The sequence below is a fragment of the Lynx canadensis genome, chromosome A1 (genome assembly GCF_007474595.2).
Source record: "Lynx canadensis isolate LIC74 chromosome A1, mLynCan4.pri.v2, whole genome shotgun sequence".
Classification (NCBI taxonomy): domain Eukaryota; kingdom Metazoa; phylum Chordata; class Mammalia; order Carnivora; family Felidae; genus Lynx; species Lynx canadensis.
In genome coordinates this window covers 7,922,141-7,931,835 of record NC_044303.2, presented here as the reverse complement: position 1 = coordinate 7,931,835, position 9,695 = coordinate 7,922,141, and the positions used below count along the sequence as shown (strand labels likewise).

The 9,695-nt window shown below is 51.5% G+C and overlaps 1 protein-coding gene across 2 annotated transcripts in view; it reads left to right on the top strand.

The window, feature by feature from the left end:
* The first annotated feature begins 254 nt into the window (after positions 1 to 254).
* Positions 255 to 9,695, top strand: part of FLT1 (fms related receptor tyrosine kinase 1) — a 175,721-nt gene continuing 166,280 nt past the window's right edge. For both annotated transcript variants that reach the window (XM_030308446.1, XM_030308437.1), the window contains exon 1: positions 255 to 341. In XM_030308446.1, coding sequence (XP_030164306.1) covers positions 278 to 341 — 64 coding nt within the window. In that variant the 5' untranslated portion in view covers positions 255 to 277. The remainder of the gene's footprint in view (positions 342 to 9,695) is intronic.

Sequence of the window (9,695 nt, the reverse complement as noted above, 5' to 3'; positions counted from 1 at the left end):
CCTTCTAATCGAGGTCCGCCGAAGGCTCGGAGCGATCGGGACGGACACTCCCCGGCGGCGGCGGCGGCGGCTCGGAGCGGGCTCCGGGACTGGAGCGCAGCGGCCAGGGGACGCCGAGCTGCGAGGATTACCCGCGGACGTGGTGGTCTCCCCGGCCGGAGCCGGACAGGCGCTCTCGGGGCGGAGGACCGGAGTGCGACACGACAGATCCGCGCGGCTGGGTCCGTGGCCCGCGAGCCGCGCGGGGACCGGGCGAGCAGGCCGCGTCGCGCTCACCATGGGCAGCTGCCGGGACGCCGGGGTCCTGCTGTGCGCGCTGCTCGGCGGTCTGCTGCTTACAGGTGAGGCGGGGCCGCGGCCGGAGGCCCGCGCGGGGCTGGGGTGGGGCGGCAGGCGGGCGCACCCTGGGGGCCGGGGCCGGGTGCCCGCGGGGAGGTGAGGCTGCAGCCCGGGGGAGCGAGCCCCGCCGGGGAACCTGGGACGCCGGTGGCGGCGGGCACGCCTGGGGGCCGCGGCGCCCTTCCCTTCCGCCGGGCAGGCGGGACGGGCGCCTGGGAGAGGAGAGCGCCTGGCGGGGGGCCGCTGGCACCGCGCCGGGGTCCGCGCCCCTTTGCGGCTGCTGCAGTCGCCCATCCTCTCCGCCCGGCTCCCGGGTCGGGTCTCCCCGCCCAGGCTCCGGGCTCGGGGAGCGCCGCGCGCTCGGACCTGCCTGACCCCCCCCGCCCCCCCCCCCAACAGCCCGCTCCCAGGCGGCCCGGCGGGGGGTCGGCAGGGCCCATCGGAGCCCGGAGCAGCGGCTCCCGGAACGCCCGCCAGTCTGCCCGGGGGCTGGGCTGAGGCCCGGGCGTTGGCGATGTTGGGCACCGGCTACTGCGTCGCACCTCCGGAGGGGAGGAGGAGAGCCCACTCGGAGGGGGTCACGTGCCAGCCGCGAGCGGACAGATCCCGGGAGACGGCAAAAGCTGGTGCCCTTGGGCCCACGTCGGGTCCCCGGGCGCGAACAGCCCCGGGAACGTTCCACCAGCTTCCACTCCTCCCAGCTTCCACTCCTGTCGCCGGGCCCCGAGCGCGCGGCGCGCAGCCACCGGGTGGGGCCTCCGCCGCGGGCGCAGCCCCAGGTCGCCGACCTGAGTGAACCTGACCGACCGGGGCCGTCGAGAACCCGAATCCCGTTACGTTTCGGAATTGCGAGCCTAGCCTTTAAATCCCGAGAGAAGGGAGGGAGGACGATTTGGACCAAAAGGTGCGGTTGGAGGAATTGGCGAGGTCCGCCCCTTTGCCGGGAGTTAAGGATGCCCGCGGCCGACCCGTTGGGACCCACGAGGTCATGCCGCTGTGAGTGTGGAGGTCGCCCCCCACCAAGGCGTCAAAGCCCGAGCGGACGTAGGGGCCTGGACTCGCCTTTTCTGCCCAGAGGGGCGGAGAGGCCGAGCCACTGGTTCAGACCCTCCGCGTGGGCGGGGGGCAGAGAGCCATTTTTCGGGCTCTTTTTCTTTTCAGCATCCTAGAGAAGAGGTAAAATATGAAACAAAATACAGTAACATCAAAAAAAGGTATTGCAGTGATTCCAGGGAAGGAAAAGGTAGGGTTGAGCATCCTTTTTTTAAATGCTTGTTAAACCCAAAAGGCAGTAACTTAAAAAATATTCTCTCTCGGTGGGAAGGACTAATTAGATCGTCGGTTTCTGAATAACCAGTAACAGTTCCAATTAGGTTGGTGAAAGTATTAGACTGAGAGTCAAGGCGAAGTCCTGATGTCTGAGAACTCGCTGTAAGTTGGGGAAGTCGCTAACATAACTGTGTAAAATGAAATACTGCTTTCCTATTTCAAAAGTATTGTTTTTTGTTTTGAAAAGTCACTTAATATTGAAGTATAGTTGTTCAGAGCACTTAACGTCTGGAGTCCATTCACCTGTTACAGAAAAGGTAAATCTGGGCAAATCCCTGCAAATCCAAAAAATGGGGGGAGAAGTTTCTGTTTCATTGGCTTTTCTGCATCACACATGGCACATCTTTACTTTTGTTTCAAAACCGTGGTTGACCAGTGAAGTATATAGTTCTGTTCGTGATTAGGAGCAAGTTAGATTGGTAGATTTTCAGAAACCTGGGTAAGAGTTTCTTGAGACAACAGATTTTATTTTACTTAAACGAGGCAGACATCTTGGAAGTCTTTTGTTATTTAAAAAAATGTCTATGCGTTATAGCAAGAAAGCGAGACAAAACATTAGCCATGTGAGAACTCCTCTACCTGCTGGTTTAAGGACTGTTGTTTCAGGGGTTGGGGCGAGGAATTGTTGAAGCATGGCTTTGTAAACCACAAGCTTCTCGACTGGTTAACAGACGGCTCACAGTAAGACAATCAGCTGCCTGCTTTGTAAATTGCATCAGGAGTTTTCAGATTTTCCGGAGAGGGGCTGCTTCTCTGGGGAGTGGTGTCCAGAAAGAGGCCAAGTTTCTGCACCCCCCCATCCCCCCGGGGTTTACCAGGAGTCTGCTCATCTTCAGGTGCCGTATAGCCCTTGAGTATTTGTGAGTTAGTAATATTTTGTGCGTGTGTGAGTATGTGTGCGTGCGCCGAGGTATAAAATAACCAGAGGCGCAGTCAGACAAAAAGATAATGCATTTCCCCCTAAAGATTACATTTACCTTCTTCCAAATGTCCTGAGAAAGAAAAGGGTAACAGTTATTCAAATATTTTCAAGTCCTCTATGTTGCAGTCTTTCCGTCTACAAAGAGTACCTCCCTTACTCTGGCTCAAAGTCTCATTTTCTTACTTTTAAGGCACAATGTCCATGATTAAGGACACAAACCCTTTTTTATCTGCCCCCATTTTTCTTGAGCTTTTGAGCGACTGACATTCACAATTTGCTCGAATTGCAAATGCATCCCTTAATGAATCTTGTGAGGGAAGTCTGCATTAGTAATACAAAGTTAAAATTGTGCATGAGTAGAATACTCATTTCCAAATAGAATGCCATGAACCTTTCCTAATGAAGCTAATTTGACACGACAGTTTTTGTTGTTTTCTCACAGGTTTAGGAAACCACGCTTTTTTGGTAGTGTTTTCCGTATTGCGTATTTGAAACGTCAGTTATCACCTTTGGCAGTCCTCAAAGGGAGTTTTCCACTTGATGGATTGTGTTGCAGATGAAATGTAGGTGGTCACCTGCTATAGTTTCGTTCATATTTTTACCTTATTTATTTGTTATTTTAAGTTTTTTTTTCTTTCCCTGTTGAAAGTTCTAGGACAGGCTAGCCAGTTTCTTTTCTAGCGATCACTAAGTGGGTTGTTTTCATATTTGAAAGTCAGAAGTTAGAATAGATGCCTATTTCAAGGCCCCTTTCGGATTCTTCAAGACTCAGTGAATGATTCCAAGAAATAGACTGAACGTGGTGTTTTTTTCTCTCTCCCTTTTATATTTGCATAGAGAATGGATGATGAGCCCTGTGATGTCAGAGCCTCGGCTATAATGATGAGCTGGCTTTCACCTGCTATCAGTAATCACACTGCATTTGCTTTTTCATCTACCAGCTGGCTAAACTTGGTCTTTAATAGGTTGCACGAGCTAAGCTGTTAGAGGCTGTCTGAACCAGTCATAGTCAGGGGCCTATTTTTCTTTTTACAAGCAGAATGTGTAACTCTATGAAGCAAACTCGACTTCCTAACTCTGGTTACATTACCTCTTCTAAGGAGGTCGGTCATTTTCAACTCGGAAGAATCTCTTGGTTTTTAAAACATTCTCACTGACTTGATTCAAAGATAACTTCTAAAAATTTCAGATTTCAACAGGGATACTAAACCTCTATGTAAAAATTGGATCTATTTTGTGTAATTTTTTTTTTAGAACAAACTAAATAATCACTTTGTTCTCCTTACCAAAGACTGTTGAGTCATTCTACATCTACTTTGAATGCATGTAATAGGGCAGTTGAAAATATGTTGCAAACAATTGGTTTTATAGTGACCAAAAAAAAAAAAAAAAAGAAAAGAAAGCAACGTCCTTGAGGAAGGTTATCCAACATGTTGCCCGTTGTCTCTGATGTTTACCCGGGCTTAGGAAGTTCTGCAAAGCAGGAACAAATAACAAAGTAAGTACCTTCTGTGGTGCTTTAAACTGAGATGTGTATGTGAGCGGGCATAAGAGTGGAGAGAAAGTGAAAGAAACTCTTCGCACTTGGGTGTTAAACGCAAAGCTCACTGGCGTTAGGTCCAGTTGCGTGGTCAGGAGTTGATGGGATATCAAGTAAACATCACCTTGCAGAGTGCTTGTCATTGTGGACAGGAGAGGAAGGACCTGTGAAACAACACATACGTTATTAGGAATTTGTTATTAGCAATGGTTGAAAGCATTGAAAGCATCTGTTGCATTGCTTTAAATAATTAAGAGAACAGGATAGTACATTCCATCCCACTGGTTTTAGGATACTAGTGAGGCTTGTAAGGAATGACAAGATCTGCCAAATGCTTTCCAGGATCACTGTCGATTCCTCACACACTTGGGTGCCTTGGAAATTGCATGCTGCTGATGGAATTACTGGATTTTATACCAGATTGAGGGAGGGGAAGGAAACGGGAGGAATGGGGTAATTGAGGGAGGGATTGAAAGGAAAGCCTCTGGCTTAGCATCTGGGACCGCAGGGGGGTTTCATTAAGGAAATGGTTCCATTGAGTCTGCTGAAGATAGTGGACTAGATTTCCTGCATTGCTGCTGGGGCGGATGTGGGGGGATGTCAAGAATTCCTGGGGATTTCCCATCAGTCTCGGTAAGCTGGATGCCTGAGGGCCATATCTGATGATTGCTCCTTTCCTTGATTTTGAGCTCCTTGCGAGATCTGATCTGGTCTCTCAGACACATGCATCGTGAGAGCTAGGTGTTGAACCTCGTAGATCCAACCTGCTCATTTCAGAGATGAGAAAACCCACCCAGAACAGTTCAGTGTTCCCGCCCCCCCCACCCCCAAAGTCAGCTGGCTAGTGGCAGACCCAGGAACGGATCCTGACGTTCACAGTAAAGATCACATTTCTTCATTTCTGTGTTTCCTCCACCCCAAGCGGAGTAGAGATGTTCAGATGTTAGTTGAATGACATTTTTATAGTGCTAACGTTTCTTTTTAAGCGCTGGCATCTGTTTTTTGAATATGAAATTTTCTCCTATCTTCTTAAAGAAGGGATTTAGGTGAAGAATATCAAAATTATGGGGCGTCTGGGTGGCTCCGTTGGTTAAGCAGCCAACTCTTGATTTTGGCTCAGGTCACGATCTCACGATTCTCGAGACGGAGCCCCTCCTTGGGCTCTGTGCTCACAGCATGGAGCCTGCTTGCGATTCATTCTCTCTCTGCCCCTCCCCTGCTTGCACCCTCACTCTCTCTCAAAATGAACATTTAAAAAAAAAAGGAATATCAAAATCACGGCTGCTTGCTAGTACACGGATAGATCTGGTGAGCGAGTCGATTTTCCTTGTGAGCTGTTAGAACCCTTCTTTTGAACTGCTGTGGCTGAAACAGCTACAGCCTCCCTTCCTGGCCTCATCTCTCACCACTTCCCTCCACACCCCCTGTGACCCGGCTACACGCAGCCTTGCCCACTCAAACAAATGACCCACCGTTCTTAACGTGGGCCTCGTGCATTCATCACTCTGCATTCATGCCGTTTGCCTGCAACACCCTTTCCCTGTCTCTGCATGGCCTCCTCCCCTGCCTTCGAAGTCCTTCAAGAGCTCAGAAATCACCATCTCTTTGAGTTTTCCTTAGAGCTGCAGACAGAATTTATGGTTCCTTCTGCTCCTGGATGCACGCTCCTCTCTGCGACCCCTAGATAGACCCCCCCCCCCCCAGCTGTTCTCACCTGCATCATTGCTGTTCCGTTTACGTGTCTGTCCCCTTGTTCCCTTTTCTTTGGCGCCTAGTGTAATGCCTGGTAGGGGGGCCCCCAGTAAGTATTGGAATCCAGGAAAGATGTAGCCACCCTGCCATTTCAAGGAAGAGATCTCTCCGGGCCAGACGTGAACTCATTCCAGTACATTAATGGACTTCTTCTGCCTCTCTAACCGGCCTCAGCTCCCATGGATTCCTTAGAGGGACTGTTCTCAAGAGATAATGTTGTCTGCAATGATGATGTCATAGTAAGCGAGTGCGACTAAGATGGAGGAAATGGGCTCTGATTGTCAACTCTCCGAGATGCCTATCTCCTGTAATCCCCTCCCGTTTCGTGCTGGGGCCTCACTGGGTGCTCTGAGCTACCGAAGCCGGGTTTCAGTCCACACAGAAGTTCTGTGGGTGCGGTACCCAGCACCGAGGCTTTGCCCTCCAGTGTATTCTACAATTGTTTGGAACAACCGTGCTCTCCTGTTTTATGGTGTGACTTCCTCATCCTTCCGTAGACTCCGAGCTGAGTCCATGGTGCTGGGCTGTGATACAAACCCAAAGAGAGACCTGGCCACACGCGGAACTGACATTGTGTTTCCACTGGGGCCTTTGTTACTGGATCAGGGTCGTCGGCCTGAATTCCCCTTTCCATAGAATAGGTTCTCTTCGACCCTCCGTGTAAATCGGTTCCTGCCAGGACCACCGTGCTACGTAGGTGTGAGACATGTTCTTAGAAACCTGCATCTCCTGGGCTGGGACCACAGTGGTGCCCCCTTTCCTCCCTCTCCGGCCCCACACTTTGCACATGCCCCCCAAATGATCCAAAACGAGCTTCTCAGAGTGTGGTCCGTGGTCCAGCAACAGCAGCATCCCCTGGGAACTTCATGCATCAGAGAGTCTGTCTTTTAATAAAGTCCACTGGTGTTTTGTTTGCACAGTAAAAACTGAGAAGCACATTAAAAAAGTGGTGTCAGGATCTAATTCCTCTTGGTCTACAGCCTCGACCTTTGACCTGTGTGGCTAAGGGACTAGATGGGGGGATGGGGGGCCAGCCGGGATCCTCTTCTGCCTCCTGCATTGTTCTTGTGCCCTTTCTTCTGCTGGGACACCTGTGTCCTACTTCGAGACTCTTTTTATAAGATCTCAGACTTGGCTTGGACCTATAATCGAAGTAGACAGAGGTCGTCGTCTTGAAGAAGACCATCGTTAACCACCAAACCATGGGTGGCAAGATCAGGTTCTTAGAAAATGCGGACTTGGGGCGCCTGGGTGGCGCAGTCGGTTAAGCGTCCGACTTGAGCCAGGTCACGATCTCGCGGCCCGTGAGTTCGAGCCCCGCGTCGGGCTCTGGGCTGATGGCTCGGAGCCTGGAGCCTGTTTCCGATTCTGTGTCTCCCTCTCTCTCTGCCCCTCCCCCGTTCATGCTCTGTCTCTCTCTGTCCCAAAAATAAATAAACGTTGAAAAAAAAAATTAAAAAAAAAAAAAGAAAATGCGGACTTGGTGCAAAATAGTAAAAATGGCATGAAATAGATAGGTTTCAGTCATAAATGAAAGCTGCACGAAGCATTTGCTTTCAGAACAAAGTCACTTGGTGATCCCAAGCAGCAGAGGCATGTGTCCTTCTCCGGAATCTTTGTTGTCACGGAGGTGTCCCTGTCTCACTGTGTCGTGCTACTATTGACGAGAGGTTTTTGTGTGTGCCTCTCGCTGGCTTGAAATGTAACGTGTTTTACACTCATGTTCTTCCTTGTTTCGTATCGCAAATCTTGGCAAACGCTTTTGTCTTTTCACAGACTGCCACGGTGCTTACAGGCACTTTTTCTCCGCCTGGTTTCTAGCCTTCTATTTAACTGCTGGAGCATGAGAGGGTTTCCTTTCGAGCTACAGACCCACCCATGCGGTCCACGCCAGCAAAGCTATCCCAATGATCAGATGCTTCTGTGGAAAGGGGCCTGAAGTGAACCTTGTATAAATGAAAAGCCTCGGCTTTTGGAGTCATTTAAACTCAAGGCCACCTTTGTAGCAAAATCCTGATCAGTAATTAGTCCGCCAGCTGGTTTCTGTGAAACCCTTTGCCTCTTGCTACGGACATGGTCCCCCACGTTGGCTCTACGTTAGAATCATCTGGAGGCTTTTAAACATCCTCTTGTCCTGGCTGCACCCCTTACCAATTCAATCACGCTCTCTCCCGTGGGACCCAGGCGTCAGTAATTTTGAAAGCTCCCGTGGCCGGCTGAGGTTACGAGCCTCCTATTTTTGTCATCCCTCGAATCACCTGGAAAGCTTGTTACCCTAGAGTGCTGGGCCCCACCCCAGAGTTTCTGATTCAGTGCGTCTGGGGCGGGGCCGAGAATTTGCGTTTCGAACAAGTTCCCAAGTGTTGCCGATGCCTCTAATCCAGAGACCACGCTTTGAGAGCCACTGTCCTAGGGGCTGATTTGAGAGGCCTGGCCACCTGGGAGGCCCAGGTGCCAATCTGTGAAAGGTTCTAGGTCATCGCGAGGTAGAGGAAACGATTTCTCAGAATTTCTGCTAGGAACAGTATGCGTCAGCAGGGTGGCAGAAGGAATATCAGGGTCAAGCTTGGGGGCATATAACCAGTAGAAGTGGCCAAATTGCCTTCTGAGGAAAGCGGGTCTGGTTTCCGGGTGGGATATGTGAGTTTGGAGCCGGAACTGAATGGCAGGTGCGGACAATAGAGCTAGTAGTCGTCATTCTCTGCTCCCCGACGGAGCGCTCAGCCTTTCCTCTCTCTAAATATTGGTAAACGTCCACAGAGTCCTTTTGAAAGGCGTCCTGGGCACCCGTGTACCTCGGGCCAGCCCTGCTACCCTCCGGGATCCCCACACAATGCTCTGCCCTCTGTAACTGAGCTGGGATCAGGGTCCCCCACTTGGGTGGCTGAATCCTCCTTGTTGGTTCTGCTGACTCTCGTGCTGTGCCTGGGGGTCTGTCCCCATTGCTGAGAAGAGTCGCTGCGTGGCTGGAAACAGAGCTGGCCTCCTGTGCTACGGAACTATGTGCCGGAAACTTTCTCGTGAAACCCCAAGAACCCGAGGGGGAGAGGCTCCATGAGGCATTCAAGGCCTCATGTTAGGTGTGCTCCACTTGGATACCAAGTTCAAATATAGCACACGTTCTTTACCCGCTACTGAATCACTGCTTCTGCAGGGCTGAGTCATGGTAACAGTTGTATCCATCATCTGTTACTGTGTAATGGGCTGGCCCAAAAGTCCAAGGCCTTCAAGAGTAATTCATTACGCCTCCATGAGTCTGTGGGTTAGGAATTTGGGCTGGGCTTGGCTGACGGATGTTTCTGGGGTCTCCTCTCTGGATCCCTCACGCAGCTGCAGCCCCCTGGCATTTCGACCAGGACCTTGGCACCGGCTATCACCGGGCCTCCCTCCACATGTGGTTTTTTGCCATTCGGTAGTAGAGCCCAGGCTTCTTTACATGGGGGGGGGGGGGGGGCAAGAGGGTGTCCGTGGAAGCCTCGAGGCCCTTTGAGGCCTGGACTTTGCAACTCCTGCGACACCACTCTGCCACATTGGGTTGGTCAAGAGCAGGTCCTGACCCAGAGTCGCGGGGCGAGGAGACGGGCGCCTGTCTCGGAGGGAGCAGCTGCACAGCACTGCGGCCACGGTTGTCAACCTGCCACGCCACTGTTAGCTCGGTTAGCTTTTTCTCTTCCGTCTAGACATCGAGGCTGGCGTTTGGCCAAGAAAATACTAGTGAAGGATGCCTTGACCGTCTGAATGGTCTCCCGGGTTGAGACAGCTTTTCCAAGAGCTTCCGAGTCCTCAATCGTACGATTAGGGAACAGGTCATGG